Source organism: Leopardus geoffroyi, chromosome A1 (assembly GCF_018350155.1).
Source record: "Leopardus geoffroyi isolate Oge1 chromosome A1, O.geoffroyi_Oge1_pat1.0, whole genome shotgun sequence".
Classification (NCBI taxonomy): domain Eukaryota; kingdom Metazoa; phylum Chordata; class Mammalia; order Carnivora; family Felidae; genus Leopardus; species Leopardus geoffroyi.
The window spans coordinates 228268688-228287583 of record NC_059326.1 but is presented as its reverse complement, the minus strand read 5'-3'; the positions used below and the strand labels follow the sequence as shown (position 1 = coordinate 228287583).

The following is an 18896-nucleotide window of genomic DNA, read 5'->3' as shown; positions in this document are numbered from 1 at the left end:
CCAGAGCCGTGGTTTGCACAACGTGGACAGGAGCAGAAGGTTAACTTGAAGGAGCAGAGGAGGACCATATGCTTCTCTCCTCCTGTGAATACTGACCTTCGGCGGTCCCTGCTTGGAACCTTGGGGGATGGTGGAAGGAAGTGGGCGAGCCAGCAGTGAAGAAGATTTAACTTTAGATCAATTCATTTTGATCAACTGGATAGTTTTAGTTTCTGCACTGAGACAGTATTTGTAATGTGAAGCAACCATAGGAACATTTCCTATCTAAGAATATCCAGGAAAGTCATGGAATGGTCTCAATGTTGATCCAAGATCAAAAGGCTAAGGCCAGTCCCACGGTAAAGGTCTAAAGGGAGAGCGGGGAACGAAATTAAATTATGTTTACATCCCGTGAACCTTCCTCGTTCACTGTCACATTTACACGCGAACCCTGATCTCCACCCACTGCACGTTTTGTAGATAAGTCAACATCCCATTTGACTTTATGTTTGTCAGCCTGGGATAGAATTAGAAATGTCTGTATTATTTTGATTTTTCGTTCAAAGTGTAATGGACTTTCTGGGTGCCTCAGTGGCTCAGTTGGTGAAGCGTCTGACTTTGGCTCAGCTAATGATCTATCTCACGGTTTGTGGGTTCAAGCCCCGTGTTGGGTTCTGTGCTGACAGCTCAGAGCCTGGAGCCTGCTTTGGATTCTGTATCTCCCTCTTTTTCAGCCCCTGCCCCGCTCACACTCTGTCTCTGTCTCTCTCTCTCTCGCTCGCTCTCAAAAATAAATAAACACTAAAACAAAAATTTTTTTTAAAGTGTAATGGACTTTCTGACCACAAAATATCAGAAGAATAATTCTAGGAAAATCCCAATCACTTAGAGTATGCATGCATAATTTTCCCAGTTTTTAAACAAAAGAGCATAGTCATACTATATGCCAACAGCAATAACTATTTTCCCTTCAAAAAGGTTATAAAAAGATGAATGTAATATTTTAATATAATCATAATATATTTGTTTGTGCCCCTAGCTTGGCTTTAAAATTATATGAATCCACATAAACGTAGAATGGGAGATGCCAGTTGAATCCACACAAAGATTTGCAAATTTTCTTAAGTGAAAATAACTAAACTTGTCATTCCACATTACTCGTTTGAATCATAGTCGGTAGAAAATAAACATAATGTGATATTTAACTAGACAACTCATTATGCTTATTGGCAACAATTCCTCTGTTAAAAATAAATGGTGCCTATATAGAAAAGAAACAGATGCCCATAAAAAGTTCTAGAACATCACTGCATAGAATGAACTAGGATGTAAGGAAAAGAAGTCTCAAAATGTAAACTACTTTATTATTCCTCAATTACCAGCACAGCCTGAAAAGGAAAGCAAAATATCTCAAATGAAGTTAGAACAACCAGGCTAGACAGCCATCATTATCCGTCCCTTTTCCTTGAGAACAAAATGGCACCTTGGCCTCACCCACCACACCTCACCACTGCCCATTCGTCCCATCTCCCAGTGTGGATGTAAGGGGCCTGGTCAGCTCTGAGAGTGGCTTTCTGCTTCAAGCCATCCTCAGATGAATCTAGCAACACGTTTCTGGCTTACATCGCATCAAATTCGGATACCTGTATCTGTCACCTCCACATCCTGATAGTAGAATATAAGGTGACGAAAACCTCCAGCAACAAAAAGCTGATCTATTCTTTCAATCTGTGAAAAAAGAAAAGGCAAGGTCACAACTTCGTTCTGAATTAGAAACCATATTTCAGTCAGCATTTACTATCAGCTTTCTTCTTCAGATGAAACTGCATCCAATGCAAAGTATACAGAAGGCATCATGTATTTTTCAACCAATAAAACCATGAGAGAGTAAATGCCTCACCATAATAAAAATGTAGTTCAAAGAAGGAATCCAATCGGTCATCAAAATATTTGCTACATACATGTTTGAAAAGATTGTCCTTCCATTTTTGCTAATTTCCTAAAGCGTTGAGCTGTTGAAGGCAGATATAAATATAGTGTTTCATTTTCACTCAATTGCAGATCAGAAGGGAGAACAAACCTTTCAAAACCTAATCTAACACACTAGAGGTAATTAATATTAAATTGGAGTAATCACTGGAAAATGCCATGAGAACACATATGATCATGGAACATTCCATCCAACAGTAGTCCAGAACTCAGTCCCATCCATGAGGTTCACTACACAACCAGAGGTCTGCCAACCGGCCTACTACCAGTGGAAGCACTTTTTAAAATCTTTTTAAATGTTTATTTATTTATTTTGAGAGAAAGTGTGTGCATGCGAGCTGGGTAAGGGCTGATAGAGAGGGAGAGAGAGAACCCCAAGCAGGCTCCATGCCCGTGTAGAGCCCAACATAGGGCTCGAACTCATGAACTGCGAGATCATGACCTGAACCGAAATCAAGAGCCAGATGATTAACCGACTGAGCCACCCAGGAGCCCCAGAAGCAATTTTCTTAAAGTCACAAGCACTGTTTTAAATTCAAATTGGAGGAAAAAGGATAAAATCTACCTGCCCGTTAGCATGGCTACTGTCAAAAAAAAAAAAAAGAAAGAAAGAAAGAAAAAGATGAATGTCAAGGATGTGGTGAAATTGAAACACTTGTATACCCTTGGTGAGAATGTAAAATGGTGCAGTCCCTATGAAAACAGTATGGGAATTTCTCATAATATTAATATATTCGCCCATGATCCAGAAATTCCACTCCAGGTATATACCCAAAAGAATTGAAAGGAGGGTTGTGCAGAGATATTTGCACACCTCTCCTCACAGCAGCATTATCCACAGTAGTGAAAAGATGGACACAACGCAACTGTTCATTAACAGATGAACGTATAAACAAAAGGTGGCACAGACATATGATATAATATCATTCAGTCTTAAAAAGGGAAATTGTGACGCAGGCTACAACACGGGTGAACCTTAAGGACATTTTGCTAAATAAAATAAGCCAGTCACAAAAAGACAAATACTGTAGGATTCCACTTATATAAGGCATCTAAAGTAGTCAAATTCTTAGAGACCGAATGTGGGATGGTGGATTCCAGGGGCTGGGAGAGGCAGGGGGGAGCTGTTGTTTAACGGTATCGATTTTCAGTCTTGCAAGATGAAGAGATCTCAAGATGGGTTACACAACAGCGTGAATAAACTTCACACTACTGAACTGTTTACTTAAAAATGATTAAGATGATAAACTTTACATTCTACGTTATTACCACAATTTAAAATAAAACATTTGCGGGGTGCCTGGGTGGCTCAGTCGGTTGAGCATCCGACTTCAGCTCAGGTCAGGATCTCGCAGTTTGAGTTCGAGCCCCGCGTCGGGCTCTGTGCTGACCGCTCAGAGCCTGGAGCCTGTTTCACATTCTGTGTCTCCCTCTCTGCCTCTTCCCCACTCATGCTCTGTCTCTCTCTGTCTCTCAAAAATGAATAAACGTTAAAAAATTTTTTTTTAATAAAATGTTTTCAAACAACAAAATCTAGCCTGAAATTTTAAGTGTGAAAAAAATAAGCCCCCTCCAATTTCCACCATATTATAGATAAAACTATTATATATAAGGGAGAGCAAGTTGCCCTGGTTTCTTCATGACTCTTCTTTGATTGAGAATGCTGTCGGGCTGAGTGGGACGCCCTCATTAAGATTAACTTCCAAGCCAAGAATCTGAAGGAGATACTTCCAAAAGGCCAGTACTGAAACTCCTGCCCCTCTTCTTTGCTTGGGAGACTGAGCCAGGACGTTTTCTTTCAATCTCCAGGTTTTGACATTCCTGGTCCTGAATACGACACAACAGTTTGACCTGGGCTTCTTATAGTTCAGAACTTGTACTCGTTTATTCCCCTCGCATGATCCCAAATCCAGATGTCTGAATTAGGAAGAGGGGTAGAGTTAAGCATTTCACCTCTCCAAGACTGAATCAGTTAAGTGACTGTCTCATTCTGTGCCTCCATTTTGGAGGAACAATATTATCTACCTCCTGGCATCATGAAAATTGAATGAGATAACAGATGAAAACCACTTAGATAAGACTGACACCTGGTAAATATTCAACAAATGTTAGCTGGAAGGAAAAGGAGAAGGGCATTTCCTCAATCTCTAATTAACTCATCCTGCAGTCTAGCCATTTTTGTGTTGTCCACCCCTCACTGTTCCACTGACTCCTACTGATCCCACCAGACTGACATGGCAGGCAGGAACAAAGCCACCGGAGAACTGGAGCCAACTCATACTGGTTCATGACAGCCAATTGATCACAACCCTTTCCAACTAAGCCTTCAGTAGCATCATGTTCATAGTCTGGAATCAGCCATTGTGGCAGTATTAACACCACAGAAATCAACACTCAAAATAGCGCCCCCCTCTACCCTCTTGCTCAAAGCTGGTTAAACATTTACAGGTATACCACTAAAAAGCATTATCAAGAGTGTGCCACCCCCATCAACAGAAAGAATTCTCTCTCCCCCTCTCTCTCTTTCTCTCTCTTTTTTTTTTTATGCTAATAAACCAAAACAAACAAACAAACAAAAACAAAAAAACCTTCAGGAACCATCATAGGGCTCCTGATATGCCTTCCTCAATGCTCATGAAATTATATCCTCCCATATTTTGATCTTCCCTCTGTAATCACACCCCAGATTTTGGAAGGAAATCACGGCAGAAAATGGAAGTCAAGCTCAGGAACAACAGAAACCAGATTCAGCTGCCAAAATTCAATCTCCCAGGTTAGAATAGGATAAACGCAAGACAAGATATATCAGAAGCTGAGAGAAGATTCTATTCTCCGACCTCAAGTTCCAAGATGGCACCCGAACCCAGCTTCACTGGATTCAGAAACATGCAGACATTGCTGTCAGAACCATGGAATTTAAGTGACAGTTATAAGTACCCCCATTCAACATGAAGAGCTGGAGAGCCCTAACGTCAATATGCCACCACCTGTATGGTCAGAATGGAATCCTGTCCATGTTAGAACAGACACCCTCCTCTGCAGCCCTGCACAGATCCTGCCATAGGACAGAGGTCAATAGGTTCTCTGTGCCCTCCATAATCAAGTCTGGGAACACTCAAGTGCATCTCACCTGATTCCCCTCAAGAATGGCATCTTCCACTTCAGTTTTGTCCAGGTCCACGCAGGAAGCTACGATTGCAAATAAGTAGTCATGTCTGCCATCCAAGCGTGCCCGTTTGGCTTCCTTCTCTTCCTTCAGTCTTTGCTGTAAGAAAGGAAGAAAAATGGTATGTGACAACTACTGTTCTCAAATGTATTCATTTTGTAATAACCGCATGAGACTGTTGCTTTTTTCAGGTCTTGAGTACTCACATAACAGACACCTTAATGGTACCAGTTTTAATCTTCCATTTTTAGAAATAGTGTTATTCTGTTATGAAAACAAGATGTGCTCATCGTTTTGGAATTGTGTAATACAGATAAACTAAAAGAAAAAAAATCAAAATCATCTGCCATCCAGAAAGTATTACTGCAGTTATTTTGTTCTACACCTTTAGATTTATTTCTATGCATATATAAACATTCAAAAGACACACAAAAAAAGAGATCCCCATTTTTGTAAACATTCCCCAAGCCTTTAAAGTAATATTGTTCCACATTATCTCCTACTTTCATTGTTTGTCTACAGATTCATATCTGGTCTTGAAATTGATTTCTGAATACCAGTGCTTACCTTTAAACTGATTGTTAATTACAATACTAAGGCATGTGACCAATGTGGGCAGTTTGAAGCATATCCTTCCATATGCACTATGCTCATACAAACGTATGCAAATGTATACACACATCTGTATATTATACTATAAAATTTTCATACATAGCCCCTTAATAATACACCACAGACCCTTTTCTACTTTAATACAGGCTATTCCTACCTGTGTGATAGCTGCAAACTATTCAACAATGTGGATGTACCATAATTGATTCAACCATTCTGCCACTGGTGGATATTCAGCTTCCGATTCATTTCTTGAATTAAGTACATTGCCTGAAATGCCAATGAGCGACACTAGGAAGAGAAAAGGTGGCCCCTCTTTTGTTCAACATACAGTTATTAAACCCCAATGATGTACCTGTGCTATAGAGGCAAATGCTACCCAATGACGTCAAAAAATCTCATAGCCTGTTTGGCAGGATCTGGGCGAAAAGTACAAGTATGACAGGATGATATTATGGTTGCCACCAGGGCATCAGATCAAGGCAGGGACCTTTATGGGTCTTCAGAGAAGTTGCAAAAAGGAGAGTCCCCCACTCCAGCCTGGGGCTGAGGTAGCGATGACAGAGAACATTTTAGGAAGAGGTGGGTTGAACCTAGAGTGGAAGGGCAGTTGGCCACAGTCCCAGAAGGGAGGCATTTCTGCACGTGCAAAGGCCAAGTGGCGTAGGAAAGCAGAGCACACTTTGGAAACCACAAGGTAGCCAGGTTGACTGAACTAAAAAGGACTAGAAAGACATAATGGGAAATGAGAAAGCAGTCCGATCATAAAATATCTTGTGGGCCACATTAGGGAGTTTAAGCATTATCTGAAGTCCATGGAGAATCACTGACGGGTTTCAGATCAGGGGAGATGTTAGCTGTCCATGCTGCAACACAAAAATCAGTCATTCTCGAATGGATAAAGAAGATGTGGTTTATATATACAATGGAATGGTACTTGGCATTGAGAAAGAATGAAATCATGCCATTTGCAGCAACGTGGATGGAACTGAAGGGTATTATGCTAAGTGAAATAAGTCAGGCAGAGAAAGACAGATACCATATGTTTTCACTCATATGTGGATCTTGAGAGACTTAACAGAAGACCATGGGGGAGGTGAAGGGGAAAAAAAAAGTTACAGAGAGGGTGGGAGGCAAACCATAAGAGACTCTTAAATACTGGGAACAAACTGAGGGTTGATGGGGGTGGGGGGAGGGGAAAGTGGGTGATAGGCATTGAAGAGGGCACTTGTTGGGATGAGCACTGGGTGTTGTATGGAAACCAATATGACAATAAATTACATTTTCAAAAATTAGTCATTCTGTCAGCAGTGTGGAATGTGGATTGGAGCAACGCAAGCCTGGAGACAGGAAAGCCAGTCAAGTGGCTTATGGTGGCATTCCCAGAGCCCAGGATGCACAGACCATTGGGAATGTGGCTCTGGAACTCAAGGGGAAGTTGCACTGTAGATCCAGATGTAGATACGGGTTCTCAATGCAGCACAATTGATATTACAGGCCAGATCTTTCTTTTTTTAAAATTTTTTTTTTCAACGTTTATTTATTTTTGGGACAGAGAGAGACAGAGCATGAACGGGGGAGGGGCAGAGAGAGAGGGAGACACAGAATCGGAAACAGGCTCCAGGCTCTGAGCCATCAGCCCAGAGCCTGACGCGGGGCTCGAACTCACGGACCGCGAGATCGTGACCTGGCTGAAGTCGGACGCTTAACCGACTGCACCACCCAGGCGCCCCTGGGCCAGATCTTTCTTGTTGTGAAGGGTAGTCCTGCACATTGTAGGGTGTTCAGCAGCACCCTTGGTCTCTTCCTTCTGGATGCCAGGAACTCCCTACTACTGAGCTGTAAGAATGAAAAATGTCTCCAGACTGCCAAACATCCTGTGTGTGACAAAATCACTTCCTGCTGAGAATCACTGATACGATAGAGACAGAGACAGCCAAGATGGTATCTTTTGGGATTACGCAGTGCACAACCTGCACGATTATGTTATCAGTCCTTTCATCCAGTAGGGGGCATGTGCATACTAGATATTCAGTAGACACTTGTCAAATGAATAAATCGAACTTTCAACCATGAGTGCAGATATGATTTTCTAAGAAAGAAATGGAGAATGAAAAGCAAGAGGTGAAGAGCCTCGGGACGCACCAATATGCCAGGAGCAAGGAGGGAAAGAATAGCCCACGGAGACAAGTGAGGATAGTGGGCAGACAGGCAGAAAGGGAACCAGCAGGCCGCACCACCAATACACCACAGAGCCAACAGTGCTAATGCTATAGCGGAGCGGTGGGGTCAGTTAGGGTTTCCTTAGTAACTAATTGTGTTTACAAAAGGGGCTATAGCATCCCCCAGCCCCATGGCAAAAGGATCATGCCTTTCACCTCTCCTCCTCTTGAAGGTGGCTGGCCCTGTGACTAGTTTTCACCAAAAGAACGTGGGGAAAAGTAAGACTGTAAACCTGCCTAAGCTAATCCTTAGGAGAGCTTCAGCTTCTGCCTTTGCCCTTGGAAATGCTCCCTGGGAACCCAGCTACCATGCTGTGACAAGTCCAAGCCACATGGGGAGACCACATGGAAGAAAAACCAAGGCATTCTGGTCAATAGCCCCAGCCAACCCAGCCAACACCCCAGAACCAACTTCCCTCCAGGTGAGTAAGCTATCTCAGACATTCCAACCTAATCAAGCCTACAGAGGATTGCAACCCAGCCCAATGCCACTCGAAGCAGAACCACCCAGTTGAGCCCAATCTCGATATACTCAAGACAGATAATAAGGGACTGCTGTCTCTGCTAGAAGCCATTATGATCTCGTGTGGTCTGTTATGCAGCAGTAGATAACAAGGTAATCCTTGTAGAATAATTTCACTGGTTGGACAGAAAGCAAATGGATGTAGGCTTGAGAAAAAGGGGACTGAGAAAAGAGAAATACAAAGATACTGAATATAAACTATTCTTTCCAGAAACTTGACTATAAAGGAAAGAGGTGTGGTAGTAGTAGATAGAGGGGAATTTATAGTCAAGGAAGAATTTTTTAAGACACACACACACACACACACACACACACACACACACACACAAAACCAACAAACAAACACCTTCAAAAACAGTGAAGAGGAAAAGGTTGGGGATTTCAGAGGGATTGAAAGGCCATCTCTGGACCCATGCAATTAACAGTTGTTTTCCAGAACCTGAGGTGCCTGCTGGAAAGAATTGGAGGTGGAAGGAGGAGGGATTAGGGATTTTTAAAATTTATAATATACCTATTTTCTTGCCATTTCTCTCTATAGGAACTAACACAGGTCCTGACACAAAGTATACATTCCATAAACATCAAACAGAAGCAAATTTACATCTCTTTTTAAATGTGGCTACAACAAGGATGATGTCCTGTTGTTTCGACTGTTTTCTTCTTGCTTGGCAGGGAGGAATAAAGTGCTTTTCAAAGCGAACTCTCTGGGTTTGTACTAAATGGCTTCAGCAGCTTGAGGACATGGTGGGCAACCAGGGGAGCCAGAAATCAGGCATCAAAACAACCATCTTGCGGCAAATGCTGGGGAGTGACAAAGAAAGAAAAGAACTAGAAAACCAGGAAAGTCAGGGTGTAAAGCCACTGAAGCCTTCCGAAGAATAGAGAAACTTAAATAAGACTCTGCCATGGCAACACATTCTCTATGACCTGATTTTATGAGACTCCAAAGGGAAAAAAAAATATATATGTATGTATGTATGTGTCTATATATATATATATATATGTGTGTGTGTGTGTATATATATATATACATATATATACATATATATATATATGTATATTCTAGTGGAGGAAAGGAGCGATTGGTCCCTAAAACAGAACACTAATGATTCTATTTTTACTTAAATATCACAGAGGAAGAAAAATTCCAAAGAAGCGTCATGTGTACACAGCGAATTATCAATGTGTTTTTAAAGTCAATGTTTTCCGAGCTGCACGAACAAGCATGTTAAGCAACGAATGTGTTCTTGCATAAACTGATCGTTGGTTCTATCTTTGCTGAACAATGAGGGAATTGTTTTTTAACTACCACAAGAAGTCAGTAACATCAAACAAACATTTAGTGACCAGACCAGGGCATTGTCAGCCCATAAACTTAAACCCGGAGCCCATAAACTTAAACCCGGAGCTTTCTGGCTGCTAGGGAATGGCAGCAACAAGCAGTCAGGTGACAAGCTGTCTGGAGGTGGCTGTCCTGTTGGCCTTTGAAACATGGAGGGCAACTGGGGAGGGATTAAGATGGCAAGAGGCGGACAACGGAATGGCTTTTTTTGGAGTCACATTAAAATTGTTTCCTGTTGCATGAACAAGCACCAAGGGATGGGGGCGGGGGGGGGGGATGGGAGGAGGGGGCTGGGAAACCTATTCAACGTCCACAGAAATCTCGAAAGTAGTAAAACACTTCTGCAATGTGGTGGCAAGCTATGTCGCTGCCATCCTTGGAGAAAAGAGTCACTAATGCGCTAACTCACAAGAAACAAGTGCTGCTTTCAAGGCTGGACAATTCTGCGTGGACAAATGAGCCCTGGTCCCGATCTTAGGTTCCTGTCCCAGCTCTGTCACTTGCATCTGTCAGTCAACCTGCCCAGGCTTCAGTTTCCAGAACTGCAGACTCGAAGTGTTAGACTAGGGACGCCTGGGTGGCTCAGTGGGTTAAGCAGCTGACTTCAGCTCAGGTCATGATCTCACAGTTTGTGAGTTCGAGTCCCGCTCACAGTGCAGAGCCTGCTTCAGGTGCTCTGTCTCCCTCTCTCTCTCTCTGACCCTCCTCCACTCATGCACTTGCTCTCTCTCTCTCTCTCTCTCTCTCTCAAAAATAAACATTTAAAATAAAAGCATTGGACTAGATGACAGCTAAGCACCGTTACCTTCTCTGCGGTCGGAGCTTCTTGCTGGTTCAAAAGTTAACACAGACGAGAGACTTGAGATTTTAAAATACAAATCCCAACAAAGACCCAATGCATGAGCTTTCATAATAAGCTCTGTGATGTTTTCTCATGATGAGCCTACCCGTCCAACTTATTTTAACACAGTATACCAACTTCTGCCTTTAACTCTATGGTTAAGTGCGAGTCTGCGTGCTTGTTCACGTGAGACCGTGCAACTTCCTTTTGGCTCCGGACTGGTAATCCCGGAGTATGTGAGAGACCTTACTCTCATCTGAAAAATGAAAATACAAGTCCAAACCTGAAGGGCATCTGTGAAGATTAAAATGGGAGCAGTCTTGAGACAATACCGTCAAGCAGCACTTGAATTAAAATGGCATGCTCAAGGCACTGACCCTGGGCATCAAAACTCAGGAGAAGCCAAACTTTTCAATCATATATTTTTTTAATTCTACAAATGCTTATATTCCCTCTACCCTTAGAAAGCCCAGCCCCGTTAGCAGGTGTGTCTCAGACCCAGGTCCACGCCACAGACGCCATGACGGCCAGAAGTGAATGTCAGGTCCAGGAGCCCCTTTGTGAACAGGGACACCCTTTTCCCCAACTCTCTGAAGGTGTCACAGGACACTTTGCTCTGTTCGCCCTGGTGGCATTGCTAGCCGTGGCTCTGATAGTCATCATTTCCTTACCGTGCTTACGTTTAATTGTCACAAAAGCCTTATGAAGCAGCAGTATTACCTCCACACCAGGAAGTTGAGACTATGGACCATTAACAATCTCCCAAGAGCACACAGCTAAGTAAGTAAGCTAAGAGCTGGGCTGCAAGGCCACGACATGGTTGCCCCAGGCAACTAAGAGTTTTGCACCTATTCAAACTGGTATTCCATAAACATGGTCTCTTTACATTCCCACCCCAGAATTATCTAGGGCCCTCTTGGAGGGTGTCCCCATATACACTGCGTGAGTTATATAAGGAGCGGTGGGTAGAAACTGGGGTTAACTGGCACCATTTTCTGAGTTACACCAGTGACATTTTAGTACCAGGATGCACTGGTGCCCACTTGGCTTCCAGCTGGCATGCCTTGTGTCCAGCTCTCTCATGACGCTCCTGTGTCTCAGCAAAAGGTAACCTGCCATCCTCAACTCCTAAAAGTTCCTAGAAGGTGGCCTCCCTGCTTGGGCAGCCAGGAGGCTGGGCTCCATGCTTTCCCCACCTGTTGCTGCTTCTGCCCGAACAACTTCACTTTCATCCATGTCATCCTCATATGATGCCTTTGCACGGCCAAGTGTATGGGGAAAGGAATGGGTTCTGCAGCCAAAAATGTATTTCTTTGTTTAAAAAAAAAAAAGTTTTCCTAGGTGACATGATTAGCCTTGTTGCAGGTCTGAATGTGAGAAAGAGGAAGAGATCTGTTTTAATGAGGGTCTGTTGCATATGTTTGGATGAATATCTTTCTATTTTCTTCATTTGGGTGTTTTGTTCTTTTATGTATACAGATGCATACAGCAATGTATCAAGTGTGTTACAGGAGAGTATAATCTAGATTTACATCCCACTGGAGATACTGGAAATATCGTGAGTCTATGAATTACGGGTGAAACTCCTTATCTTAGATCGCCAAAGTAAATTTGTCTAAGACTGATTCTGCTTTGGCTCTCCATATCAATCTCAAGTCCACACATAATTAAGCATCTGATGAAACATAGTCCCAAAGAGGCCAAGGACATGGATTTGATCATCTCAGGCCAGTTGGCTTCACTTTTTACCATCTTCCTCAACCACGGATGAATGAGGGCAAATCCACGAGCAGAAGGAGAAATTACTCAAAGTGTATGCCCAGCTTTCTGAAATGCCTCACTATTGGTAACCTGCCATACGTATAACCTGATCCTTCTTATCTCTTGCAGGTTAAAATAAAATAAAAATCAACTGAGTCTCATCATTCCTGCAAGACGATCAGCTCCACAGAAAGGGAAGTTTTCTATTTTAATTTTTGCAATATCCCCAGGGCCTAGAACAGTACCTGGGACATAGAGAGCTTCAGCTGATACCTAGTGAGTGTATAAAGTAACCAAATTAATCATTTACAAGTCACTTTCAAATAACAAAGGGCTGGAACAAAGTATTCTAGCTCAGTCTGAGTCCATGATCACAGACTCAGAATTCAGTCAATAAGCTCCTGGGTCTTCAATGCTGTTGTGTCTCGAGTATAAACCATGGCACAAAATTCTACCACTAGTATGGACTATAGTCCTCTCTCATTTTACAGCAAATATGACTAAGCTCCCTTAGCCTACATCCTACTTAAATGTGTTGAATTATAAAAACTGAGGGAAGCGGTTCTCCTGTTCACTTCCATGTAGAGCCCTCTCTACAAAGTCAACTTCCTTTCCATGTCTTCCAACAAAGAAGAGCCTCCTCCTTTGTCTTCCAGCATTTTCGTTTTACCCCACAGGACCCCCATTCCTCTGAGAGAGGCTACTCTGTGGTGCTTCCTGGAGCATCCAACCCTGCTCTTTAACCGGCTGGGAGACCCACAACCTAGCAACTCCCCACTCCTAACTGTACTTTTCACGTCTTGCCCTTTCTTATCCCCTTTCCCTTTCGTCTCTCCCAGGGAAGCATCACAGATGCAGAGGATGCACTCCTTCCCACATAAAGAGCACTTCAGCAAAGTGCTTTTCTGGAAGGGAAAGACACTCCACGATGGCTAATCCCACTCAGAGCAGGTGCTACAGTGAAGTCCTCCTTTATTCAACAAGAGCTACACTCCCCTCCATTGCAAAGAGACAGCGCTTAAACTGAGAAGTTCCCATCAATCTTCTTGTCCTAACAGTAAGCTCTGGAATCTTGTCTATTTTTCACTGGAGTTCTTAGGACCCTCAAATCTCCCCATTTACTGGCTCTCTTGTCTGTCATTCTTTCCAAGCCAATAAAAGATACCCTCTTGACTTTTTACTCCATGTGGGTTTGTCACCCAAATCGATCCAAAACCTGCTGTAGGGATGTCCTCATCGCCACAGCCTTCTCTGCCCCAAACATTTCAACCATCCAGGCTTACAGTCGGTTTTCTGCACACCAAATCTGGGGATCTGATCGAAGGTCCTTAGTGGACCTTCACATGACTCCATATTCTATCTTCCTTCCCACCCCACAGCGGTTTTTCTCCAAATCAGGAATACCTCTCTTGCAGAATTCCAAGAGTTACCTCTGGCAGCAGGGGTCATATAATTTCACTCCCAAGCTAAAATATATATAATGTCACCATTCACGTTACATAGGGCACAGGGATGAAATTCAAAAATGCCCTTATTCATCACAATAAACTAGAGCACTTAAAGCTGGCTGCTCACTAGAATCATGGGGACTTTCGGGGCGCCTGGATGACTCTATCAGTTAGGTGTCCTACTCTTGGTTTGGGCCCGGGTCATGATCTCATGGTTCATGAGATTGAGTCCCGTGTTGTCAGGCTCTACGCTGACAGCATGGACTCTGCTTGGGACTCTCTTTCTCCCTCTCTCTGCCCTTCCCCTACTTGCATGTGCACATGTTCTCTCCCTGTCTCTCTCTCTCTCTCTCAAAACAAATAAACATCTTTTTTTAAATCATGGGGAGTTTTAAAATACTGATGCCTGCCCCTTCCCCAACACTCTAACTTATCTTCTCCCAAGGAGGCCTGAGCACTGGTATTTCTCAAGAGCTCCTTTGGCAATTCTAACATGCAGCCCAGCCTCAGAACACTGCCCCAAAGGAAATGATTTTATGGATTGATCATGACTGATTCTAGGACCAGGTTCTCACTTGAGGCAGGAACTTAACAGAGGAAGTCCAAGGGCATAAACGTGGGATCCTTCCAACCCTACACCTCTTTTGTCCATCTCGTTACTGGCGTTGTACAAAAACCGATAGTTGTAACTAGGTTTCAGCTCTCAACTCCATGAGGCTCAGAAGTGCTGCTGCATGCCTGATCACAGAGCACAGCAGCGCCTGGCACAAAGTAGACATTCAACAGATTATTTGTGGACTGGATGCATTTTGCACTTGGCCACACTCTCCCAGGGTCTAGCTAGGGCGTGATTATGATGCGGGCATCTGGAGCATTCACTTGCTCAAGCTCAGCAACACTCACCTGGGTATTAACAAGCAGCACTGGTCCCTTCCTCCCCCGCCAGCTAAATCCTAGAGCCATTCACCTCCCCATCTGCAAGGGAATTGTTTTCATTTTGTCCGCTGTATTGTATATATGAAACGTGTTCACCGGCCAAACATGCCTGGGCCTGATGAACAGAGGACACCGAAACCTGTTTGGCTGTTTTGCCTGAGGATAACGAAACCCACACCCTTTAAGCTTTCAAAAGATATCTGAGAGCAAAGGTTCTTTTCTGTCTCGGTTTCTACCCACGCACTCCCAAGGGAACAACGGCGGCCTCCCAGCAGAGTTTCTCAGCGGGGGAAGGCATAGTGCATCCCCAGAGGAGCCTGCACCCTCCCTTCCCCCACAGTCTCTATGCCCTCGAGACTCACTGTTTAGAGAAGCCTAGCCATCTGAAATGCAACGAGCAATGATATTCCCCAGCTTAAGTCCATACAGTGAAAACCACGAACAATATATATCCCTGGGGCGAGGAAGAGAACTGTTCTCCGTGTGAAAATCAGCTTTGCAATTAGGTAAATTTAAGTCCTAATTTACTTAAATTAGTAAGTAAATATAGTTCAGTTTAATTTGAGGGACGGAAAGGAAAACAGAATCCCTAAGTCTGGAACTCATGTCTGTTGTATACTTGTAAGTTGGTGCTAAGCAGTGTTCATCCATGACAAAAGCAGAGAGAAGGCAGACACATCTGGGCCACATTTTTGTAAATAAGTGAGTGAATAGACACAGAATTATTTCATGTTTTTTCACTGAAAAGCATTTACGTTCATTAGACAACAGAAAGGAGGTATGGCTTCACCTTTCTAAACCCAGGAGCTATGGTACTTTTGGTTTTAATTTTAGGTAGAAGCTGGATAAAGTCAACTATTATATTACAATAACCTAGTTCAAATACAGCATCATTGTAGTAATAGTTCCAGACCAACGTTATGGACATAGAGAATTATAGTTTTTATGTCACATAGCTTTGGAATCTTTGCCATTGATTATTTTAGGTCACAAAGTTATAATTTAATAAACCATCATACCAGTGCACTATATAGAAAATGTGTAATTATTTTCACAATACACTGCAACATTATTGAGGTAATTCTCTTTTTTTAATCTACACCTTTATTTACTTACTTTTCAGTTAGTTTACATCCTTGGGGGGTACAGCATCACACGGATTCTGCGATCCATGTCTTTAGCAGGAAGGTTGCTTTGGAATTTGACTCGAACCATGCCACTGTTTCCATGAGCACGAGTTACTTTTCCCCAGGTTGCTCTGGTTTTATTTGGTTCACCACCAGGAGTCGCTGTGTTGTCCTTTGCTTTGTACACATAAGCACATCTCTTACCTAGATAGAATTCAGCTTCATCTTGAGCATAAACATCTTCAATTTTAAGAAGAGCTATGTGCTCCCTCTGGGGAGACCCCACTTAACAGCCAGCGAAAATGGCTTTGGACCACAGCCTCCGGACATATTTGTTGTGTTAGGAGTCCTGTTCCCAGCAGGCCTCCACAGGTTCCAAGATGGCGGAAAGAGCTTGAGGTAATTCTCTTAATCTCATTCTTCAGAGGGGCAAACAGAACCAGCACCCGAAATATATAAATGAACCCCCCAAAAAGCTTACTCCCAAACGGTAGCTCATGCCAAAGAAGAATATAATTAATTAATCAAGATTTTTAGTCAATTAGTCAAGATTTTTATCATTGATTTTAACATTAAAGACTCAGCGGTAAGCTATTCAGTGAGAAGTTTAATTCATTCACTTTATTAACCAAGCACAAAATTAAGGTGGATCAGCACCAGGCTCCGTGCTAGGAGAAGGCTATCTACAAATGGAGAGCCCATCATCCCCGTCCTCCAGGGACTCACAATCTAGTGAGGGAAGGGGATAGGTAGACAAATGTCATTTCACTGCAGTGATGTGACAAGGGTGCTAGCGGATGCAGAAGCAAAGTGCTGGGAGGGCTTCTCAGAGGAGGCGCTGCTGGCATTTGGTCTTAAAAAATGAGTGTTTACAGGCAAATAAGTCCCAGGGCTTGGCTGGAAGATAATTGACCTTGGAACGGATGCATCGGAATTGTGGGGCTGGGGAAGGGAAGGTGACTGGTGGCAGAGTGCTGAGAAATGCAGGGACAGCATCCCTGCCGTTTTGTGGTGAAACAGCAGGCTGCAAGGCTAGACAGAATCATCTGGGCTGCTGGGGATGCATAACAGATAGTGATCCAGCCCTGAGGAAGCACGGGTTAATGTGGAGAATGGGGTCCTAGAGCAACCACCATTTTCTTCTGACATTAATTGGCAGCGGAAGAGGTTCCAAATCCCTCTCTGCATTTGCATAATAAAAAACTGCTGAGCTGAGCCCTATGCCAGGGAAGCTCATTCTTCAATGTGACTCCAAAGGCACATCCTTGTGTGACCTCATTTCCAGGCCTATAGAACAGGGGATTGATTCCAAAGAGCAGAGAAAACTTGCACCCTAGAATCTGCCTTAACTCTCTCCCATCACCAACACAAGCATCCAGGGCTGAAAGAATGCAAAGGCACCAAAGCACCCTGAATGTGCTTTTTCCCCCTCAGACAAGCATTGTCCCCCCCAAAAAATGCAGGCATGTATGTCTACAGGTAGTTATAGTTCAGGCAGCAACGTGCAGAAAAGCCAAAAGATACGGTCCCCTTCCCTCCCCTTTTTTTTTGTATTTGAAATATCAACGCGTAACATTATGAACGACCCCAAATTAGTAAGCAAACATGTTGCTCACAAATTAATCACGATATAACTTTGACATGTTTTTAGGTATTTTGCCACATGGTGTGAATGATGATAACCCAAGACCCACGTGCAAGTTTACGGACAACAGCCCCTTACCGTTAGAATGCGGGTGATGCTCTGCTTCCAGAGCTGTCTCCTACCGATCCGAAACATCACAGCAGTCTGGTCAGCAAGTGGCAAGAGGTCTTCCTAAATGATCCTATAACTCCTGGAGGCCTGCCCCTCATCCAACTGGCTTTCAAGTGAACCCTGCTCTGGAGGACCAGAACTTCACCTTCACATGTCCACTCTGCACGCATTACTCACCATATGCACAGGATAAAAATTAAAAGTGCACCTGTACTACTCAAGTTTTCCTTCTAGAGTCTCCCCCCTTGGCCTCTCCTCTGCTCCGAAGCCTGTGTTGTTAGGGCGATACCGTTTACGACCCTACAGTGTACTGTGTCCCTCGCTTGTGTTTATCAACCAAGCAAAGCATTTGAACTGCTCGGTTGCGTCACTTCTGATGTTCGTTGAATTCCATACACTGCCCAACGGTACGCTTGGAGTCAACAGAGGTATTTGAGTGATTTCCTTGAACAGTGAGAAACTTTAAACCACATCAAAATAGAAAGCAGAGAAAGCCACTCTGAATGAATTGCTCAAGTCAAGAAATTCAGTATTACTTGGACTGAACAACTTTATGTGCACGATTAACTGCCAGCATTGTGACTAATTGTGACTAATTGTCAGATGGGCTGATTGTGCCCCAAAGGAGCCGTTTCCTCCCATAAAGGGAAGCCTATTTCATATGCAAATGGAAAATGATGTCCATAAATTACTTTTGCTCACCCAGTTGTACATACAAATAAACCAACGTAATTTTTCTATGTGACTAAATATCTTGATCATCCTTGCTGTGAAGACATGAATGGGAAACCATGGCCAACGTGATTTGAGAGATCCAATTTCTCTCATCAAGACGAATAGAGAGCAGGACATTTAAGGTAGGTCATTGTTGGGGCGCCTGCGTGGCTCAGTCAGTTAAGCGTCCGACTTTGGCTCAGATCATGATCTCACAGTTTGTGAGTTTAAGCCCCACATTGGGCTCTGTGCTGACAGCTCAGAGCCTGGAGCCTGCTTCAGATTCCATGTCTCCCTCTCTCTCTGCTCCTCCCCCGCTCATGCTCTGTCTCTCTCTCTCTCTCTCTCTCTCTCCTTCAAAAATAAATTAAAAACAAAAAACAAAGGTAGGTCATTGTTAAATCCAGGATTTGGTCCTTGGAGTTCAAGTTTCGGGAACTCAAATCCCAAGGATAATCAGGAAATAGGGGACTCATCTTA

General features: G+C 43.3%; 1 protein-coding gene and 1 pseudogene across 1 annotated transcript in view; both read right to left on the bottom strand.

Annotated features, from left to right (window-relative positions):
* DNAH5 (dynein axonemal heavy chain 5) overlaps positions 1 to 18896 on the bottom strand; it is a 286976-nt gene that overhangs the window by 219070 nt on the left and 49010 nt on the right. The window contains 2 exon segments of the mRNA XM_045441848.1: positions 1623 to 1707; positions 5099 to 5233. Coding sequence (XP_045297804.1) covers positions 1623 to 1707; positions 5099 to 5233 — 220 coding nt within the window.
* Positions 15910 to 18896, bottom strand: part of LOC123580186 — a 37706-nt pseudogene continuing 34719 nt past the window's right edge.